Consider the following 22,203-nt stretch of genomic DNA (forward strand, 5'->3'; position numbering starts at 1 on the left):
TTTTGTGGATGGTTAATGTTCCACTCTTCGGCCTGTGCCTTGCTTATCTGGCCATTCCCGTATTAGCACTGGCTCTTTGGTGATTTCTCGACTTTGTAAAAATGGAGCCAGCACCTGTGCGTTCTTTTGCACAGGGAACTAAAGCATTCATCACCGAGGTTAATGTGATTAACATTAGCACAGCTAAATTTGGCAGCCATAGTCCCTGAGACAGACGTACGGAGGTGGCCACACCACAGCACTTCCTTACGGCTCCCCTCTAGTGTCCATCACCCCATCTCACCTTGGGGTGAGATCAGTTTCCTGCTCTCCCCTTGGCCGGGTTCTCATCTCCTACTCTTGACAGAGACAGGGTATCCGCAGAGAGGTCATAGTGAAATATTGGGTTATCAGCGCTCAGCACTGAGTCCTGCCCGCCTGGCTCAGAGGGGGTATGACGAGATGATGGTGAAAGGCTTCTCTCGTCTTAGTGGCTTAGGAAAAGTGATGGTGTCTAGACAGTACCTGGTTACCATTGAGCCCCGCCGCAGGACTGCTGGTCCTTAGCTCTGGAGTCCCTTGGACACTTCACGTGGAACTGTCAGACCCAGGCATGTGGCTTTGTATGCTCACACATAAGAGCATGGGGAGGGGTCCTGGAGATTACTAAATGGTCAGTTTGCTCAGTGGGGTCTTAGAGTGGGCATCAAAAGCACAGGTCTGTGTGTCAGCCACTTGGGGATTACCCAGCGTGGATCTTTCTAGGAATGGGCAAGTGTCTGCTTCCCTGACAGAGCCAGGCTCTGTGGGTTCTCTCCTCCTGCTGTCCCTTGTCTAGTGTCCTTCATAGCCTTGGTGGGGAGGTTTCAAATTCTGCCCTGTCCCTTCAGAGCCCTCCTGGGCTCCCTGCTTTTTCCAGGTCAACCCCCCCCCCCTTACCTCCCTTCACCTGGAACCATCCCAGCTGCAGCCACATGACCCTTCTCTGTCCCCTTGGCCCTGGTCACTCTGGAGCCCTGTGTGTTCTGTGTATCCATCAGAGGCCTGACAGAAACAAATCTCCCACCACCTGCCCTAGACTAGTCTGCCCTGAGATGCCCCACAATGTTTGGCTTTAATTCTTCTGAGAGCCGTGGCCATCAGTCACAGTTCAATATTTGTGTCAGCTCCTTGACTAATGTACTTAGCAAATGTTTGTTGAACGAGTGAATAACAGCAGATGGCAGCCACTGGCAGGGACCAAGAGGAAGGCAGAGGGACAGTGAAGGCCTTAGCAGATGTAGTTCCAAGGCCCTGGTGAGAAGGGTTCTGCAGAGGTCCCCTGCCTGGCAGCAGAGATGCTTGGTCAGGAGCCCCCTGAATACTGAAGGCTTTTGCTTAGAACTGTTGTTAGAAGAGTTCCCTGTCTCTCCCAGACCCTGGGCAGGCCTTCTAGGTAGCTCAGTGTTCTTTAGTCAAAACACCTTTAAAGATGTTTTCCCCTCTTCCCACAGTATAAAAAGTACCCCAAAGAAACTTAAACAAAAGAATATAATTAAAAAAATAAGACAAGTGTAGTGACAGACACCTTTTAGCCCTAGCACTTAGGAGGCAGAGGCAAATGGATCGCTGTAAGTTCAAGGCCAGCCTGGTCTACATAGTGAGTTTCAGACCATCCAGGGCTACAAAGTGAGACCCTGTCTCAGAAACAAACAAGACAGAAGTACTCATTAGCGCTGTGCGTGGGTTGTGTCTCTAGTTTATGTGAGTGTGCGCACAGACACACGTGCACCTGTCCACTTGTGTGTGGAGGTCACCGGCCATCCTTGGTTGTTGTCTCTCAGATGTCCTCCACCTTGGTATCTGAGTCAGGGTCTTTTACTGACCTGCGTCTTGCAAGCAGGCCAGTCTATGCAGCCCTGGCTGTCCTGGAACTTGTTCTGTAGACCAGGCTGGCCTTGAACTCACAGAGACCAGCCTGCCTCTGCCTCTCAGTGCTGGGATTAAAGACTGGCAAATATTTTTAAAGCTGTCTCTCTGGCTTACTTTTTTTGTTTCATTTATTTATTTGTGTGTGTGTGTGCATGTGTGTTGGTATGTGCATGTGTCTGTTGTGTGTGCATGTGTGTTGTGTGTGTACGTGTGTGCATGTGTGTTGTGTGCGCATGTGTGTGTGCACATGTGTGTGCATGTGTGCTGTGTGTGTGCATGTGTGTTGTGTGTGTGCATGTGTGTGTGTGTGTGCTGTGTGTGTACGTGTGTGCATGTGTCTGTTGTGTGTGCATGTGTGTTGTGTGTGTACGTGTGTGCATGTGTGTTGTGTGTGTGCATGTGTGTGAGTGTGTGCTGTGTGTGTACGTGTGTGCATGTGTCTGTTGTGTGTGCGTGTGTGCTGTGTGTGTACGTGTGTGCATGTATCTGTTGTGTGTGCATGTGTGCTGTGTGTGTGCACGTGTGTGCATGTGTGTTGTGTGTATGCACACGTGCGTGCATGTGTGTTGTGTGTGCGCACACGTGTGTGCATGTGTGTTGTGTGTGTGCATGTGTGTGCGTGTGTGCTGTGTGTGTACGTGTGTGCATGTGTGTGTTGTGTGTGCATGTGTGTTGTGTGTGTACGTGTGTGCATGTGTGTTGTGTGCGCATGTGTGTGTGCACGCGTGTGTGCATGTGTGCTGTGTGTGTACGTGTGCGCGCGAGTGTGCATGTGTGTGTTGTGTGCGTGTGTGTGTTGTGTGTGTGTGTGTGTGTGTGTACGTGTAGTGTGTGTGTGCGCATGCGTGCATGCGTGCGTGCACATGTGCAGTTTCTTTGGCATTACTTCAGCATTCATGTGGAAGTCAAAGGCCCATGGGAACCAAGTCTCTCCTTCTACCCTGTAAGTACCAGGACTTAATTCAGGTCACCAGGCTTGGGGCTGAGCACCTCCGTACACCAAGCCATCTTACTGCACCCCTCCTTGGGGAAGACAGGGTTTCACTGTGCAGCCCAGACTGGCCTTGAACTTGCAGCAGCCCTGCCTCAGCTGGAATTACAGGTCTGAACTACACCAGGCTTGTTTTGTTTCTGGGCCCAACACATCTCGCCTGTGAAATAACATTTTGGAACCTTCTCCATTTTGCTACATTTCAGGGGAGGGGTGGGCATTTGCATTACCCCTGCTGTCCCAGAGCCAAGGGCTGCCAAGAGTCAGACAGGCCTCTCCCTGCTGCTGGCAGCCAGACAGCCCACCCCAGGCCCCTCACTTCCTGTTTGCCAGCTCAGGCATGAGCTCTCTTCCCTCTGCTTTATTCTCCAGAACATTCTTGAGCTACCAGAGCCTTTTATTTTCATCTAGAGCTCCTTCTGGAGACCTAGAGAAGAACTAGAAATACAAGGGCGGTCCCTGTTCACTGTCCTGTCTGCTTCCTGCTCTCTGGCATTTTTAGGGATTGACCTCAGGTACCCACCAGGGTGAATTCACCCTGGCCTCTGGGTGCCCTGAAGAGGTAGGGGTGACCTGAATTGGCAAGTGAGGAGCAGTGAATTCTGCAGAGTTGCTGGCCCAGAAAACTGGGTCACTGGGTCAGTCCACAGCTTACTGATTGATTGGAAAGCTTGGGACACAGTCTTCCAGGGCACTTGCCTTCCATTTTCTAGGTATTCAGGACCAGAACAGGGAGCACCCTATGGCAGACAGGAAGTAAGTGGGGAAATCTGTGGTGGTCCTGGGGTCCCAGTGCTTGCACACTTTTAAAAATTGGTCCCCTCACTCTGCCAAGTCTCCCTAGAATCAGCAGCAGTGATGCACACAGCAGCCAGGAGGTGTCCCTGCCCTGTACATCTACCTTGGTGTGGTTGTCACCTGCTTCATTGGGGTGGGGGTTGGAGGGGCAGCCTGACCCAAAAGCTGGTGGAGTTAGTGAGTGTCAGGGGAACTGATCCCTTGGCAAGTGCTGCAGGCCAAAGCCCTCAGTGTGCTTCTCATTCACCAAGTGCCACTTGAACACTCACTGAAAGGCCCTGTGCCAGGCCCTAGAACCCACCTCAGCAGAACAGAGGGCACTCCCGGGGTGTGAGGATGCAGAGAGCCCAGAGCACCTAGTAGACCTGCAGACTGGAGTCAGGATTGAGATACGCGGGGTGGAGTGTATAGCCCAGGAGCTGAGGGTCAGTCTGGAAGGACAACCAGCCAGTGAGAGCCAGTGATCCTCCAGGGAGAGCCAATGCTTCAGTGCAAGCCTCAGCCTCTACGGCCTGAGTGTGGTGGTGGCACACAGGGGACACAGGACAGAGCAGGAAGACAGGGCTAGAGAGAAATGTGGGGACCAGAGCCTGCGGCCACCTTCAGCTGTGACTTGGTGGTTTTGTGGCTGACGTAGCCAGGAGGGCTGTGGCAGGCTCTTCTGACAAAATGAGCCGAGGACTTGCAGCCACAGGGGTCAGGGGTGAGGGCTCCTGACCCGGGACATGCTGGCTTCTGGTACATTCTGGCCCCAGCGGTGCATGCACGGAGCACAGTACAGTGAGGACTAAAGCGTGAGCTCACCTGCCCAGACTCCACCTGTGTCACTGTGTGACCCTGACACAGTCCTCCCCCTCCCTCTCCCCATCTGTCTCCTCCTCTCTCCCTCGCCGTCTCCCTCTTTCCTCATCTGTTAAATGGGGACAGTAGCACCCGGGTCTTAGGGTGGTTGGGACAGAGTTAGTAAGGTTAAGTAGAGTCAGTGACCGTGTGGGAACTGGAACCATGGTGAAGGACACAGTGAGAAGGCCCGTGTAACATAGGGCTTATGGAAGGAGCCCTGGCAGCCCCTGGCGCACCCCGGGCAGGGGGAATGTCTCTCATGTTACTATTAGTTTTGCCTTTTTATTTTATCCTGACTCTATTTATAGAAAAGGTAACTATGTTATTCAATTTCTATCTGTATTTCTGACCAAAATATTCAAGAGAACATGTTAAGGGGGGGCTAGGGGGGATTCCTTATTTTGGCTCACAGTTTCAAGGGGCTCATTCCTTTGTGGTGGGGAGGAACAGTTCACATCATGGTGGCCAGGAAGAGGGGGTGGGAGGTCAGGACGGACACTGGTTGGGCTGCCTTCTCCTCCCCTTACCCCATCCTGGCCGGCTCTGTCCCATGGATTGTGGGTTGTTTTACCAGTGGCCGCTGCGGTGTCAGCCCTTAGCCATTCTGTCTGTGGCCGTCAGACCTGCCCCCACCCAATCAGATCATGGAAGGACAGCCTTGTACCAGCACTTCATCACTCCTCTTATGGGGAATAGAACCACAGCCAGCCTACAAGTAGGGCTTCTGGGTCAGAGTGTATGCACTTTCCTTATATAACGGGAGCGCTAACCTGGGTATGGACATGGCCAGGATCCATGGACCTGGCTAATAAATATTTAATAAAACTTGCTTCAAATTTGGCTCAAAAAATTATTGTAATGGTCTTATTCTCACCCAGTGGAATTAATAATAGATGGTCCAGTTTGCCCTCCACAGAGGTCTTGCCGCCTCAGACAGCTGTGTCTGTTGCAGGTGCCTCCTGGCTGGGGGCTGCATTGTAAACCCAGCACTTCACACTTCACACATACCTGCCCTGTCTCTCCCGTGAGCCCACAGCCCTTCATTTTAGTGTGTTTTATTTGAAAAACATTCTCAGGGCCAGGTGTGGTGGTGCGCGCCTTTAGTTATGTAGCTCTGGTTGCCTTAGAACTCTATGTAGACAAGGCTAGCCTCCTGTGTTGTGGTTAGAGGTGTGCCCACCATGCCTGGTTTGGATTACTAGTCTTTACTTAGGAATTTATGAGCTGTTTTGGAGAATTTAGCACTTGCATAAACGTTGAAAGTATTTTTCTCTATGTATTGTCTGATCCATCAATTGTTTGCTTGGTTTTTAAGGCAGTCTCATGTTGCCTAGGCTATCCCCAAACCTTAGAACTTTGGGTCCTCTGTCTTTTGCTCCAGACTACAAGCTGGTCTGTACAGTGCTGGGGACCAAACCAGGACTCCGGCGTTCTCGAGAGGCAACCCAGCTGTGAACAAAGCCGGGTTTGCCTTTAATTTGTTTTTCCTTAAATTACCTTTAACTATGTAGAACTTTTATACTTTTATGTAATTGAATTTGTTGATCTTAACCCTGTAATCTTGTCACCCACAAGGCTTTTGTGGGCTTATTGTGTCTTACTCACTGTGAGATGAGTTTCATGTCAGCCCGTCGTTTCTTGTACTTTATGAGGGTTTGTGTTGTTTTGGTAGGATTTCCTGTAGCCCAGGCTGGCCTCAAACTCTCTGTGTAGCTGGGGATAACCCTGAACTTCTGACCCTCCTGCCTCACCTCTTCAGTGCAGGGATTACAGATGTGCACCACCTGACCTAGTATTTAATGGATGCCGAGATCAAACCCAAAGGCTTGTGTGAACTTGGCAAGCACTCTCCCCTGCCCTGGTTTGCATACACTTGAATTAATGCATTAATTTTGAGTCTCTGGTGCATTTGTACTTGGTCTTGGTGTAGATGTGGGGCCGGTTTCCATGTTAGTGCCTTCCTCGTTGTTCTCTTGTTCTCACAGTTGACCTGTGTGTGTGTGAGCGAGCACGTGTGTGTGTGTGTGTGTGTGTGTGTGTGTGTGTGTGTGTGTGTGAGAGAGAGAGAGAGAGAGAGAGAGAGAGAGAGAGAGAGAGAGAGCATGTGTGTGCAATTGTGCCTGCTGTGATGAGATGCTCACACCCTTCCTGTCACTGTCCCTTACTGGGAATCTTCCAGATCCACAGACTCCCAACTTCCAGCTCTCTACCATCTAGACTTCCTTCTGGGCCACATATCCGGTCTCCCAGAATACAGCCTCTGAGAGGCTACTGTGTCATCCAGGTAGGGGAAGGCCCCTGGATGACTAGATGGAGCTCAGTGTGAGGCAGGAACAACACAAGGCCTGGAGGCGCTTTGCTGGGCAACACTACTCGTCAAGCAAACTCGATTGCATGTCACAGCTACAGGGGATTAAAAATAGAGCCCCACCTTGGAGGTGGCACATGCCTTTAATCCCATGCTTAGGGGGCAGAGGCAGGCAGATCTTTTTAAATTCTAAACCAGCCTAGTCTACAAAGGGACTATTCCAGGACGGCCAGGGCTACATAAAGAGACCTTTTTCTCAAGACAAACTAAATTAATGATGCATACACACATACACAGTGGCTCAGGTAGGACAGGACACCCCTCGGAACAGTGGCTCTGGACGGCTGCATTCTTAGCCAGAGTGCTGAGGGGGGGCACGGGGGGGGGGGGGGTGCTGCAATGTGTATCGGGACCTCCAGGAGGCACTGGAGAGCTGGGATCATTCTGCAGCTGCTCAGGCAATTTAGGGAGGCTCCTGGAGCAGGGAAGGGTGTGAAGATAGCACAGCAGAGTGTCACCATATCTGGTTAATGAAAACGACCCTACCCTGCCATCCTGCCCTGAGAGCCAGATGGGGACTTGGAGTGTGAGAAGTGTAGACCTCTGGAGGCCGTGGCTCACACCTGTATCCCAGCACTTGAGGTGCAGAGGGTCAGGGGTTAAAGGTCGTCTTTGGCTGCATAGCCAATTCAGTCCATCCTGGGCTGCACACAGCCCTGTCTCAAGACAATCAGAAGGCTCATCAGGGCCTGAGCCCCCCGCCCTCTCCCCTGAGATCACCACCCTCTCCCCTAAGCCCTTCTGTCTCCTCTGCCTAGGTGGTCCATCAGCGCTCAGACCCAGATGGTGCCAGAGCTATGACCAGGCCTGCAGGCGCCACGCCGAGTGGGGGACAGTCATGGAGCAGCCCCAGGAGGAGGCCCCTGAGGCCCGGGAAGAGGAGAAGGAGGAAGTGGGCACGACGGAAGGAGCCCCAGAGCTCAACGGGGGACCAGAGCACGTGCTTCCTTCCAGCAGCTGCACAGGTGTGGGGGAGGAGGCTGAGGGGCGCACAGAGGTCCAGGTTTCTGTGAACAACCGGCAATGGGGTCCTGACAAGTGGAGTGACACTGACTAATGGCAGAGTCCTGCCTTGTCAATCACCAGCTGGTGAGCCAGGGGGCCCTGGGAAGTCACAGCCCTTCTGGAAACAGACAGGAGGTGGGAGAGTGAGTGTGTGGAGGACATGCCTTCATCATGCTGCCCATGGAGTGTCTCTGCCCCACACACCCCTCCCCAGAGCTTTGTGTGCGCTAGGCAGGCACTCTACCACCGGCTGCACCTGGAATGTGAGGTGTGCCTGCGGCTGTCGCAGACCACTTAACCCAGGAGACCTGGTACTAAGTCTGTGCCTCTCCAGGACTGACCACAAACGCCAAGCAGTTTGAACGAGTGACTGTGGCTTGGGTCACTTTTGAATATCAGGTTTCAGCTGGCTCTTTCCACTTGCTGGGTCATTTCATTGACCCTCTGTCTGGTGACATTCTTCTCTGGTGGCCAGCACAGCTGTGACATCTATCTCATCCTCATGACACTGTGTCCAGCCTACACACTGTGCCCCTGGGCCCTGGCTTTCCCTGCTTGCTCAGGCCCCTCCACTGTCACGCCACAGTCTCTCCTCTGAGTGCCTTGGGCCAGTGCATCCTGGTGATTCCAGACAGAGAGCCTCTTAGTCGGGAGGGATGGGCTCTGTAAGACATGGCTTGCTGCTGGTGTCAGCTGACAAGCCACTCCGGGGGGGGGGAGGGGGAGTGGGCTCTGGCCCCCGGTGTCGGTGCCAGACACCAAGTGACAGTGGTGCCCGGTGTAACACATGAATGCTGTGGGGTAGAACCGGCCCTTGCCTGCTTGCAACCAAGAAGGGATCAAACCCTTGAGCCATGTCCCTGAAACATGCAAAGCAAGGCTTCTCACCTTTAGAGCTCAGAGTGGCGGTGTGAAAGGCACTGTAGTCCTGTGTGTCTATCCACATACTCAGAGTGACCCTCACTGGCTGTGGTGTGATGTGGGGACCCAGAGTAGCCTGTGTTCTTGTGTGTTAGAGGGAATGGCTGTGATGGCCCTCGAGACCCAAGCATTCTCAGGAGAAAGGAATGGATTCCAGGAGTCAGGATTTATTCAGCGCTGTCTCAGGCTGCTTTTAACTAAGGAAAGGACCACAGGGGGCCAGAGGTGGTGTTGCTAATAATCCCAGCACTCAGGACGAGATAGGAGGATCTTTGTGAGTTCAAGGCCAGCTTGGTCTACATAGTGAACTCCAGGCCAACCAGAGCTACATAGAGAGAGACTCAAGAGATGGGGGAGGGAGCAGGGAGTATATTGCTAGAAAAGAAAGTGTCAGCGGGAAGGACACACACTGGGGACACTGTGCCAGGTGTCAGGAAGGTGCTGAGGACAAGTTTTGAACAGGGAGGAGAGGGGCATGAGGTCTGGCCTGGATGCCTGCCCTGGCGACTTGCCTCGGTATCTGGGTCTTGGCAGGAAGTGTCCCATCCTGGGATTTCCCACCACGAGCCATGACCAGGGTTATAATGTTCACGTGCCGGCCAAAGTGCAGTGGATGGAGCAGGGTCAGGGACAGGTGTGGCGGGAACATCGGAGCAATGCTGACTGTGGGGCTCACCAGGCACCGTGTCTGGTCCTGGCTTTTGATAAATGGATGTAGTAGAGGCGGCTGGGCAACTGAACTGGTGACAGCTGTCTAAACCACTGGCCTAAGAGATGAGCCCTAGCAGAGAAGCCAGAGCAAGCGAAACAGATGTCAGTGTAACCAGGCAGTAACAAAGTGTCGTCGTCTGTCAGCTTAATGGATGGGACTGTTGGCCTGAGGAGGAGCCAGCCCCCCAGTTAGCAGTGGTGACAGAATGGTGCAGGGTTATGTCCCTTTAGCCCTGTGGTTCTGCTCTGGGAATGTGTCCCGTGTGCCTGCTTGCTCCATGAGCACAGCTGTCTATTTACCACAGCACAGCTCATAGGACAGAAATGGGCTGTCACCCACTGTGGGAAATCCCTTAGGTAAGGCCTGCCAGAGCCTCTGGGGATCACTGCAGTCCTCAAAAGGGATGAAGCAAGCAGGGCAGTGGTGGCGCACACCTTTAATCCCAGCACTCGGGAGGCAGTGGCAGGTGGATCTCTGAGTTCAAGGCCAGCCTGGTCTCCAGAGTGAGTTCTAGGACAGCCAGGGCTACACAGAGAAACCCTGTCTCGAAAAACAAAAACAAAACAAACAAACAAAGGATGAAGTAGGCGCCAGTGACATGTTCAGTGAGTGGATAAAAGTGCTTGCTCCCAAGCCTGCCGGCCCGAGTTCAATTCCCCGGAACCCACGTGGGGGAAGGAGAGAACCAACTCAGTGGGTGAAGGCTCTTGCTGCACAAGACCAAAGGCCTGGGCTCAATCCCTGTGGAAGGAAAGAGCCAGCTGCACAGCTGTCCCCTCCACACAGATCACACACACTAGTAATAAGTAATAAAGAGGGTTTCGTTTTGAGTTCTTTGTTTGTCTTTTTGAGACCAGGTCTTCTACATTAGCTCTGGCTGTCCTGGAACTCAGTATGTAGACCAGGCTAGCCTTGAACTCAGAGAGATATGCCTGCCTCTACCTCTGGAGAGCTGGGACTAAAGGTGCACATCACAATGTAGCCACACAACGCTGAATTTTCGTTTTGTTTTTGTTTTTCAAAACAGGATTCTCTATGCAGCCCTGGCTGTCCTGGAACTCACTCTGTAGACCAGGTTAGCCTCAAACTCACAGAGATCCGCCTGCCTCTACCTTCAGGGTGCTGGGATTAAAGGTGTGCGCCACCACTGCCCAGCACCCCCCAAAAAAACAGAAAAATGTTTTTAAGAGTGAGGTAAAGCCAGGCATGTTGGCTCACACCTGTCATCCCAGCACTTAGGAGCTGGAGCAGGAGAATCAATCACAAGTTCCAGGCCAGCCTGTTTCAACACAAAGCCTGAAAACCTTATTATAATAGAAGATGCTAGATAATGAAAACCAAAGGGCTAAAGGAGTTGATTCACAATCCTGAATGGGGTGAGGAGTGTCCATTTTAACACCCAGCCTGCCCTGTGTGTCTTAGCAACCATGTGTTACTTTCATAACTTAAAAAGCTCTTGTTCCGTTCCCATTCCAAAGTTAAAATAGATACATTTACCAGGCATGGTGGAGCACGCCTTTAATTCTAGCACATAGGAGACAGAAGCAGACAGAGCTCTGTGAGCCAAAGCCAGCCTGGTCTGCATAGTGAGATCCCGTCGGGAAGGCATAGAGACCACCTGCAGCAGAGCAGGGACCCAGGTGGTCACTGCAGGCTCACACTCAGGTCCCCTGCTCTGAACCAGCACCTGTGACCATCCTATCCCCACGAGGCGGGCAGTACAGGCCTCACACTGGCACACAACAACAAGGAAGTACATGTCCAGGGCCCTCCTGGCTGGGGAACTGGCCCCACCTCTCCTGCCCCGGCCCCTCCCGCTTCATGGCAGCCCATGCACGAGAGGAGCAGCTGTCCTCTGACATGTGCTTCCTTTCCTTGGCTACTTGGCGAGTGCTCAGGGCCAGGCATCTGGCCAGAGTGGGCCGGGCAGTGGTAGACAGGGCTGAACACCAGCCCAGAGGTGCCCAAAGTCCAGGCAAATGAGACAGCAATCAAGAAAGTGCCCAGGTAGCTGGGTGCGGTGGCACACACCTTTAATCCCACAAGAGATAGGCAAACAGACCCCTGAGTTCGAGGCCAGCCTGGTCTACAGAGCAAATTCCAGGACAGTCAGGGCTACACAGAGAAACCCTGTCTCAAAAACAACAACAGTAAGTAGTCAAGCTGACCCATGTGCCACCTCATGGCTCTGACAGCAGCATGCCACCAGCCCCCAAGGCAAGATGTGCAGGAGAGCCTTCAACCAAATAAGAACACGGGATAAGTCGATAGTGTGTGCTTGCTGAGCTTGTCCTCAGCGATGGCTAAGCTGGCACTCGCGTGGGGGCCAGGGCCAGGGCTTACACTGAGTTCCGGGGTCTGGGGAATGACCTCATAATAACGCTACTCTTTGACAGGAGGAGGTGCCCACGGTTGCAGGAGAATGCATGCGCTGCTGCAGCAGGTGCATGGTTCCACTCTGATCCTCAGGTTGCCACCACCTTAGTCAGGGCGTCCGATAGACAGAACCAGGAAAGGTCTTCTCTCTCCCTCTCTTTCCTCCTCTCTCTCTCCTCTCCCCCCTCTCCCTCCCTCTCCATCCTCCCCTGTCTTTCTCCCTTTCTCCCTCTCTCCCTCTCTCCCTCTCTCTCTCTCTCTCTCTCTCTCTGTCTCTCCCTCCCCCCCCACCCCGCCTCTCTCCCTCTTCCCCCCTCAAGAGTTGCCTCACGCAGTCCTAGGTCCCCAGTCCTGATTCTGCAGGCCAGGCTGTGTCACCGGGAAGCAGCTCAAGCATGGAGAAAGTGGAGATGTGTCCTCTCCTAGTCATTCTCTTAAAGCCTTCGCCTGTAGGATGAGGGCCACATGCATTCTGAAGAGTGAAGCTTTGCTCAAAGCTCCTGATTTAAATGTCAGTACATCTTTAGCTTTCTTTCCCTTTTGAGACAGAGTCTCTCTATGTGGTCCTGATTGGCTTCAAACTCACAAGGACCCACCTGCCTCTGCCTCCAGAGTGCTGGGATTCAAATCTAGACTGGTCTTTGAACAGAAGCCTGGCTGTCACGGCTTAGCCAGATCTGCATGAACCGCCGTCCCAGCAGCTGTCCCTAACAGTGTCAGCCTCAGTTTTCTCACCTGTAATACAGGGGCCCAAAGCCCGACTTGAAGTTTATTTTGCGGTTTTATATGAAATGAAGGGTTAGAAGGTGTCTAGTAGCGTCCTGGAGCATAGGAAGTGTACAAGCCACACTCTGCAGGCGGGTCCCAGCCCTAGCTGCACAGGGCAGGTGGGTGACCTTTCACCTCCACGGGCTTTTCTATCCTCATCTGCGGGTGCCATCCATTGTCTACCTCAGCAACAAAGAAAGGAAGCAGCCAGGCATGATAACAGGAACAGCACCATGAGTTCAAGACTGGTGTGGACTAATTAGTTAGACCCAGTCTCAGAACAATCTCAAACACAGAAACAGTCCAAAAGACCCTTGGCTGCTGAGGGGCGCCTGGCAACGCTGGCTGCTTACCTGTCCCTCCTGGGAGGAGTAGACTCTTGGGAGTGTCTGGGGCACAGGGGGGTGGGGGTGGGTGGTGGCAAGCCTCTGGGCCCAATGCCTCCTTCACGGTGTAGCTAAGGGGTAGTAGCACAGGCCTTTAATCCCAGCAGTGGGGAGGCAGAGGCAGGCGGATCTCTGTGAGTTCGAGGCCAGCCTCGTCTCCGTCTCCAGAGCAAGTTCCAGGACAGCCAGGGCTACACAGAGAAACCCTGTCTCAAAACACCAAAAAGAGAGGGTTTGGAAAGGAAGACAAAATTCCAGCAGGTAGTCAGTGCCCACACAGCAAGCCCCCGCCTTTTGTAGCCTGGGCCTGAGAGGCTCGGGACTGCATTCCTTATGAAGAAGATCTGAGAACCACTGCTCCAGTCATCACGGATCTGTTGCACCTCTGACCAGGAGGTCAAGTGTCAGCCTTTTGGGTGAGATGTCAAGTGGTCAGCCAGGACAAGTGGAGCTGTTGTTTTTGGAAAAGCCACCCACACACCATTTCCGTTTGCCCAATATACATTCATTCACATGACACCGTCCCCATGGGTCCTGCTTCTCTAGCCTTGTGTATCCGTTACAGCCTGTGCTTCTACTAAATAGGTCCTCACCCAGGCCAAGGCATCCCACCATTCACCACCTGCTGAGCTGGGCCTTCTCTCAGGCAGCAATTCCCCTGGACCCTCACTCACCCTGGGTACCGCAGGTAGCTAGTAGGACCTGGGTATCTCGGCTACTTACAGTATTTTGGTACCAAAGCTTCTGGGCTTTGGGCTTTGGTGTGCACTGTTCTCCCAGCCCTCACACCTGGTGGGTGGGGCCCACACATGGATACACAGGACCACCCCCCAATCAGATGGTGACAAGCTTCTAAGAAGCCCAAAGCCTGCCAGAGAAGATGAGGGTTCCACTCTCCTCACCTGGGGGCCATTTAGACCTTTGGAATAACAGTCATTGAGAATTAGGGTACTGGGCCACATATGATCTTATGTCACCACCACCCCAACCTCACCAGCCCCGCCCCCATCGTGTCTCTGCTGCCTGAGTTCCCCTCCTGTGACCAGAGTAGAGTTGTGAGAGGCAGGTTGAAGGCTGGGGAGAGCTAGTATGGGTTGGTCGTGTGGCTTGGGCCTTTCTCTTTCTTGAGTGTCTTGGGGTTTGGCATCTGTCTCCAAAGACAGTCTGTAGTCCCAGGAGAGAGCCCAGACCATAAAGCAGGTGTTGGGGGGAGAGGGAGAGGTGACCAAGGCCCAAGGCAGAGCCTATTCTCTCACCCCTGCGTCTCGAAGCAGATGCAGAAGAGACTGGCTGCTGCCAGTCACATGACAGCATGTTCATCCCGAAGTCGCAGTCACGGCCTCCCACTCTCCTTGCCAGCTTTAAACCCTCAGCTCAAACCTCTGCGTTTAATGGCGGGGCCAGTCAGCATCGCACCTGTACTGTCACTCCCACGGGGCTTAGGGAGTCATTTTCAGAGAAATCCCTGATGGCGCCCCTGGAGTCCAAGAGACCAGCGGGGCAGAGGTCTGTACCCCCACAGTTTCCAACAGACACGTTCTACCCAGCAGGCACCATAGATCGCTGCTTGCTGACCCCAAAGCCCCGCCAAGCCCACTTCTCTCCCAGGCTGGGAGGCTGTAGCGACATGGGTCACACTCACAGGAAGACTTGACCCATCTTCCCAGCAAAGCCACCCTGAACCCTGTGCTTCAAGTGAAGACAGGGGCCTCTCAAAGCTGCTCCCAGGTCACACAGCCCTTGCGGGGCTGAGCTCTGGGCTGCAGCTCCTCCTCCTCCTGCCTCTTAGACCTGGTAGCTGACTGTTCTACTGCCCCCCCCCATCCTGTATCCACAGACCTCTCCCAGAATTCCTGTCCTTCCTCCCTGCTGGACCAGCTGCAGATAGGCTGTGATGGGGCCTCAGGTGGCAGCCTCAACATGGAGTGTCGTGTGTGCGGAGACAAGGCCTCAGGCTTCCACTACGGAGTCCATGCGTGCGAGGGGTGCAAGGTACGGACTGAGGCGCACGGCATTTTGCCGGCCTGGGGTGGGGCTCTGAAAATTCCCCTAGCAAAACTTTTTGGTTCCTTACAGGCCTGAGCTCTGGGCCATCTAAGAGAAAAGATGACAGTTGTCCAAACAGACACCTACCTGCCCGCTGACCCAGTTACTCACTCGGTCTCTGTGGGTGGCCAGCATTCCTTGGAGATTGGGCTCCAGAGGCAGGCATGACAGAGTGACCTTGGGCTGAGTGTCTATTTGTGTATTTGAAGTTGGTTTCCAGTGCCTGTGTCTTTTTCTTTTTCAGAGATAAGGTTTCTCTGTATAGCCTTGGCTGTCCTGGAACTCACTCTGTAGAGCAGGCTGACCTCAAACTCACAGAGATCCACCTGCCTCTGCCTCCTGAGTGCTGGGATTAAAGTTGTATGCCACTACACCCAGCCCTTAAAAAACAATTTTTTAGGCATACCTTTCCTTCCTTTTTTCCAAAAAAAAACAACAACAAACAAACAAACAAAAACCGGGGCTGGAGAGCTATCCTAGTGGTTAGAGCACTGGCTGGTTCCCCGCACCCACGTGGTAGGTATCTGTGACTCCAATCTCGGGAGATCTGACCTGCCACCTTTCCGGCCTCCACAGGTACCAAACACACGTGGTACATAGACAGAACAGGCAGAACACCCATACATATAAATAGAAACTAATTAAATTCCCACCACTCCCAGATTCAGCCATTTTTGTGTCCTTACTGCCACTGGGTCCTCCCCGGCAGCTCGGGTTCCTTACACCCTTGGTCTCACAGGGCTTCTTCCGACGGACAATCCGCATGAAGCTTGAGTACGAGAAGTGTGATCGGAGCTGCAAGATCCAGAAGAAGAACCGAAACAAGTGCCAGTACTGCCGCTTCCAGAAGTGCCTGGCGCTTGGCATGTCGCACAACGGTGAGGGTGGCTCCACAACCTAGCTCAGGGCCCCTGCATTGCCAGAGCGTGCCCAAACGCCTGGCCTGGCACAGACAAGTGTGTGGACATGGCTGCTGTCTGCTGGTGTAGACACCAGGTCTGAGGGACCGTGAGGCCTGGGTGGTCAGTTGCCCTCTGTGCCCGTGGCTCACCTGCCTCCCACACATCAGCCTGACAGAACCTGCAAAGCGAAGGCCAGAGTTTCCTTGGTCTGTAATTGTTAAGGGTGCACAGGAGCCAGGTTCCAGGTGGGAATTCCCTGTGGTCAGATACTCCAGGAGACTGAGCCATTCTTGCCTCAGGCTTCCAAAGAATAGGGATGCTTCCAGCTTACACCTGTGCTGGTCAAGCCACTGGAATGCGTACACACACACACACACACACACACACACACACACACGCACACACGCACGCACGCACGCACGCACGCACGCGCGGCATCTTCAAGCCATCTCTGGCTCCTCCTAAGTGTGGGTTCTGGTGGGTCTCGGGCTTGTCCACATGTGTACCTGTGCTGTTCCTTTGCAGGGGCCACAGGGAGCCCTAGGAAGCCTCAGGGCAAACCAGGGCCTGCTTCATTTTTCGGACTGTAGTTGTGTGTGTGTGTGCGCGTGTGCATGCCAGTGTACATGCATGTGTGTGGAGGCCAGAGGACAACTCAGATGCCATCCACCTCTAGTTCTGAGCTGGTCTCTCATTGGCTGGGAGCACCTGGGCTCCACCTCTGTTGGGCCCTCACACCCAGCTCTTTTTCACGTGAGCTCTGTGGCCTCGAGACCTCAGGCTTGCCACAGAAGCACTTTACCAACCGGGCTATCACCACAGCCCCGTGGCTCTGGGTTCTGACTGCTTGTGTGATGCCCCTTGTTATTCTAGTGAGTTTTAAGGATCTCACTTTTCCTGACCCACAAAGAAGGCAAAAGAACAAAGTCACATGGTAGAGAGGTGATGAACTGGGGCTCAGATGCGACCCTGGTCACCAAAGGCTCTTTCTAGCTGCCCTGCCAGCCCCCAGCCAAGTCAGCAAAGGTTCTCAGGGAGTTGGGGCCCTGGGCTGCCTCAACACTGGTCACCTGCTGGCTGCGGGGCCTCTGAGGGCCCCGGGCCCCCAAAGGATGACTCCTCTTCACCTGAGAGGAGCAGGGGAAGGAGAGGTGCTGGCCCCTGCCTCTTTAGCTCCTCCTTAACTAGCCCTCAACCCCTGTACAGCCATCCGCTTCGGACGGATGCCAGAGGCCGAGAAGAGGAAGTTAGTGGCAGGGCTGACGGCCAGTGAGGGGTGCCCGCAAAACCCGCAGCTGGCCGACCTAAAGGCCTTCTCCAAGCACATCTACCACGCCTACCTGAAAAACTTCAACATGACCAAAAAGAAGGCCCGTAGTATCCTCACCGGCAAGTCCAGCCACAACGCAGTGAGTGCCACTGGCCAGCCTGGGCTCTGAGGTGGGGTTCAGGGGACACAAGGGCGGGGTCCCTCCCCTTTCCCAGGCCTGGCTTCTGATGAGGCTGGTTTTCAGCCCTTTGTCATCCACGACATCGAGACACTGTGGCAGGCGGAGAAGGGCCTGGTGTGGAAGCAGCTGGTGAACGGGCTGCCCCCCTACAAGGAGATCAGTGTGCACGTCTTCTATCGCTGCCAGTGCACCACGGTGGAGACGGTGCGCGAGCTCACCGAGTTCGCCAAGAGCATCCCCAACTTCAGCAGCCTCTTCCTCAACGACCAGGTGACTCTCCTCAAGTACGGCGTGCACGAGGCCATCTTTGCCATGCTGGCCTCCATCGTCAACAAAGACGGGCTGCTGGTGGCCAATGGCAGTGGCTTCGTCACCCATGAATTCTTGCGCAGTCTCCGCAAGCCCTTCAGTGACATCATTGAGCCCAAGTTTGAGTTTGCCGTCAAATTCAATGCACTGGAACTCGACGACAGTGACCTGGCGCTTTTCATCGCAGCCATCATTCTGTGTGGAGGTGAGGGGGTGGCTCTCACTGCAAGGGACCAAGCCTGGCCTCAGACAGTTTAGCACAGGCCACATGTGCAGCTTGTTAAACAGATAGAGGCTAGAAGCATAAAGAGATAAGCTGGCCCTACTAGGGATATAGCTTGGTGGTAGAGTGCTTGGCTAACTAGCGGGAGGCCCAGAGCTCAATCCCAGTACTGGGTGGAAAGGAGAAATATACCATTGTGTTAAAGGCTGTTATTTATGGGTGGTGAAGAAGCTTCTGTATTACTTTTGCATTTTTCTAGTCCAATATAACACAAAGGTAAACCTGCTCACCCACAGGGGCACAGAGCTCCTGTCAGGCCAAAGCCGTCCTTGTTTATAACTTATTTGCTCCTCACAGCACTCTGGGTTAAGGACACTGATGCCCAGAGCCACAGAGCCAGGATCTGAATCTGGGCACCATGTGTCTTAGCCAGGAAACACAGGGCTCTGCCAGATGAGGAAAAACAATTGGTCAGAAACAGAAGATGTGTGGAGACCGGGGGCAGGGAGCGGAGTACACAGGCATGAGCGCAAAGCTCAGATCCATCTGGGCAGAGAGATCCCTGAGGGGGCTAGGAGGTTCCTCTGCCCCGCCCTGCCCAGCCCTGCCCTGCCCTGAGACTCCACTCAGACCCCGTGTCCCCACAGACCGTCCAGGCCTCATGAACGTGCCACAGGTAGAGGCCATCCAGGACACCATTCTGCGGGCTCTGGAGGTCCACCTGCAAGTCAACCACCCTGACAGCCCGTACCTCTTCCCCAAGCTGCTGCAGAAGATGGCGGACCTGAGGCAGCTGGTCACTGAGCATGCCCAGATGATGCAGTGGCTAAAGAAGACAGAGAGCGAAACCTTGCTGCACCCCCTGCTCCAGGAAATCTACAAGGACATGTACTGAGGCCGCAGCCAGGCCTCCCACCCTCCCACAGGCTCCAGCTGGGCCCAGCCATGGGACTGACTGTCCTGAGGACCAGCCCACAAGCACTGGGCACAGCCCAAGCAGCTGGAGCCCATTCACAACACTCCAGACACTTGGCCCAGACCCTCCCCCTCCCCGCCTCCTGCCCCCTTCTCCCCAGCGCTTCCTGTTCCTGCTGTTTCCCTGCTCTTCCTCCTCCTCCCAGCCTGTCCCCATGTCTGTCCGAATCATGTCAGTAAGGCAGTTGGTGTGCTCACCATCAGCCCAGAATAGCACCTCTGCCGTTGCCTCTTTCCGGGAGCAGTGGGGCCTACCCTGGCCTGGTCCTGCCTCATCTTTGTTTCCCTCTTCAAAGATTCGAGCCATCCAAAGAAACACTAAGCTCTGGGCCCAGCTTTCCAAGAAGCTTGGCCTGGCTGACTCTAAGGTCACCATCCCAAGGTTCCTCCTGCAGAGAAGAGTGGGCACAGAGCCTGGGCCGGGAGCCAGATTTCTCTCCCAGGCTGTCTCCTCAACCCAGGGCACCCCGCTCCAACTCTGACACACTCTATTCCTCTTGCCCTGTGCTGCCCCAGGGATACCCCCTCCAGATGGGGTCCTGCACTCCCTTTGAAGAGGAGGATGGTAGAAATTGGCCAGAAGGAACAGCACACTTAAGTTCTGATGCCAGGACTTGGGTTTGGGTCCCAGGGTTAGAGAACAGACACCACGCGGGGCAGGCTCTCCATCAGTACCCCACTGGCCCCCACCCTATAGCAGCATTCAGACTGGCAGACCCAGTTCGAGAAATTGGACGTAGCTGCTCTTTCCTCTACCCAGGAGGCACTGGCACACCTGCCTCCTGCAACTGCCTTGGTGTAACCATGGCACTGGCTCACCTCTTGGTCACCACAGGGCCCCTCCCCTCCCCAGACAGGTGTCTGGGAGACAGCTGTCCCTAGGGTTAGTGATCTGTGAGTAGGCAGAGTTGCCAGGGCTTCTCTGACCAGTCCCCCTCACATTCACACACCTCAGCAGCTCCATGACCTTCTCTTTTTCGCCTGGCTGGTCACCAGCTTCCAGCTGCAGCTACAAGTGGCCTGGAGCTTGCTGGGTGCTCCCATCCCCTGCTCAGACCCCTCCAGGCTCTCCTGAGACCAAGAGCTAAGCCCAGCCCAGCAGAGCCCAGGCTCATCCTGCCCAGGCCCACAGGGAGCCACCAGCCAGGCTCTCAGAAAAGCACTGGAAGCCTGGGCTTCAAGCCCTGATGTCTTGGATCCCATCTGGGTTTTGTCCCCAGGGCCTTAACTGTTTGACCACAGCTCTGGAGGGAAGTGACTTGGAGAGGGGACAGCCAGATTATCCCTCCCTGCCCCCGCCCCGCCTCCACTGATCAGGTCTTGGTGGAGCTGCAATCCCTGACCCACCCGGTCCCTGTCCCTATCCCTGTCCCTGCCCAGGTCTGGTGCTGAGGGTGCAGCTCCTCTCAGGGTCTGAAGTCTCCAAAACTGAAATGTATATTTTTGCTAGGAGCGCAGCTTCCTGTGTTTTTAATATAAATAGTGTATACAGACTGACAGAACTTTAATAAATGGTAATTAAGTATTTAAGAGTTGACTTGAAGCCTTCTGAGTTCTTCGTGCTATTCTGAGGACTAAGGGACACCTCTACTGCCATAGCCAGGGATGGCAGCGTGGAGGCCAAAGGAATCTCCCGGTACTGGCCTGGGATCTGCTCTGGTCCTCGCTGCTCTCCTTGGGTCACTTCAGTACATGGGTAGCATTGTTCTTGCCAACAGTCCACGTGTTCTGAGGAGTGGTAGGTAACATGGGATTCCTGAAGAAGGAGGAGGCCTGGGCCATGAGTGGGACTTAAATCAGTTGGCCATGTCCCAAGAGACCAGGACTCTCTCTTCTTCATTTCCGATGGAGCAAGGAGGCCATCGAGTTCTACAGTGTGAGGTGTGGTCAGGGTATGTGTCACACACAGGACAACTTGCTGGAGTCAGCTCTTTCCTCCCACCGTGTGGGTCCTAGGGATGAACTTAAGTAGTCAGGCTTGGTGGCAAATGCCCTTTCCCACTAAGCCATCTTGCTGGCCCCCTTTTTAGAATAATTATTTGTAATCTTTTTGTTGCTTTTGTTTTTCGAGACAGGGTTTCTCTGTGTAGCTTTGGAGCCTATCCTAGCACTCACTCTGTAGACCAGACTGGACTCAAACTCACAGATCTCTGTCTCCCGAGTGATGGGGTTAAAGGCATACGCCACCAACACCTGGCTTTTTTTTTTTTTTTATGTGTGTAACGACAATTTTTTTTTTAAGATTTTATTTATTATGTATATGGTGTTCTGCCTTCTTTTTTTTTTGTTTTCGTTTTCCGAGACAGGGTTTCTCTGTGGCTACGTGGTCTGCCTTTTTATGATAAACAAGAGTCTGGATTGTTAGGACACACACCTGGCTGACCCTGGCCCCTAATGACAGGCGGACACGCACAGGGACGTGCTACCCGTCATGCATTAAAGCCTCCCTGAGGACTCTGGGCATGCGTGGAACGTTTTCCTTTATAAGAGTTGTCACCAACATGGTGTCTTTTCATAGCAATAAAACCCTAAGACATACACATAAAATAAAGATTAAAGCCAGGCGTTGGATGGGGCTGGAGAGATGGCTCAGAGGTTAAGAGCACTGGCTGCTCTTCCAGAGGTCCTGAGTTCAATTCCCAGCTCACAACCATCTGTAATGAGATCTGGTGCCCTCTTGTAGCCTGCAGGGACACATGCTAGGTTTTTGCTTAAATTAGAAATAAGAAGGGGTGCAAGATGAGCCATGAGATTATTAACCAGTTTTTTATAGGCCCGGGAAAGCTAGCGAGTGAGAAATAGAAGAACTGAACAGGACAGAGAGTGAGGAAGAAAGAGAGAAGCAGGGAAGTTTTTGGTTTGGTTTGGTTTGGTTTGGTGGCTTTGGAGACTGTCGTGGAACTCGCTCTTGTAGAACAGGCTGGTCTGGAACTCACAGAGATCCACCTGCCTCTGCCTCCCGTGTGCTGGGATTAAAGGCGCGCACCACCACCTTCCGGCGACAGTTGTTGTTTTTTAAGGTTTATTTATTAATTATGCATACAGTGTTCTGTCTGCATATATCCCTGCAGGTCAGAAGAGGGCACCAGATCTCATTACAGATGGCTGTGAGCCACCATGTGGTTGCTGAGAATTGAACTCAGGACCTCTGGAAGGACAGCCAGTGCTCTTAACCTCTGAGCCATCTCTCCAGCCCCCCAGTCAAGCGTCTAACTACAGGGAGGAATGGACAGTTGTTA

At 53.6% G+C, this 22,203-nt stretch overlaps 1 protein-coding gene across 2 annotated transcripts in view; it reads left to right on the forward strand.

The window, feature by feature from the left end:
• Ppard (peroxisome proliferator activated receptor delta) overlaps nucleotides 1–20,501 on the forward strand; it is a 63,747-nt gene extending 43,246 nt beyond the window's left edge. For both annotated transcript variants that reach the window (XM_027389034.2, XM_035450492.1), the window contains 6 exons: nucleotides 7,649–7,855; nucleotides 14,896–15,050; nucleotides 15,844–15,982; nucleotides 17,213–17,415; nucleotides 17,521–17,971; nucleotides 18,637–20,501. In XM_027389034.2, coding sequence (XP_027244835.1) covers nucleotides 7,729–7,855; nucleotides 14,896–15,050; nucleotides 15,844–15,982; nucleotides 17,213–17,415; nucleotides 17,521–17,971; nucleotides 18,637–18,884 — 1,323 coding nt within the window. In that variant the 5' untranslated portion in view covers nucleotides 7,649–7,728 and the 3' untranslated portion in view covers nucleotides 18,885–20,501. The remainder of the gene's footprint in view (nucleotides 1–7,648; nucleotides 7,856–14,895; nucleotides 15,051–15,843; nucleotides 15,983–17,212; nucleotides 17,416–17,520; nucleotides 17,972–18,636) is intronic.
• Nucleotides 20,502–22,203: the final 1,702 nt, after the last annotated feature.

The sequence above is a fragment of the Cricetulus griseus genome (assembly GCF_003668045.3).
Source record: "Cricetulus griseus strain 17A/GY chromosome 1 unlocalized genomic scaffold, alternate assembly CriGri-PICRH-1.0 chr1_0, whole genome shotgun sequence".
NCBI classification, from domain to species: domain Eukaryota; kingdom Metazoa; phylum Chordata; class Mammalia; order Rodentia; family Cricetidae; genus Cricetulus; species Cricetulus griseus.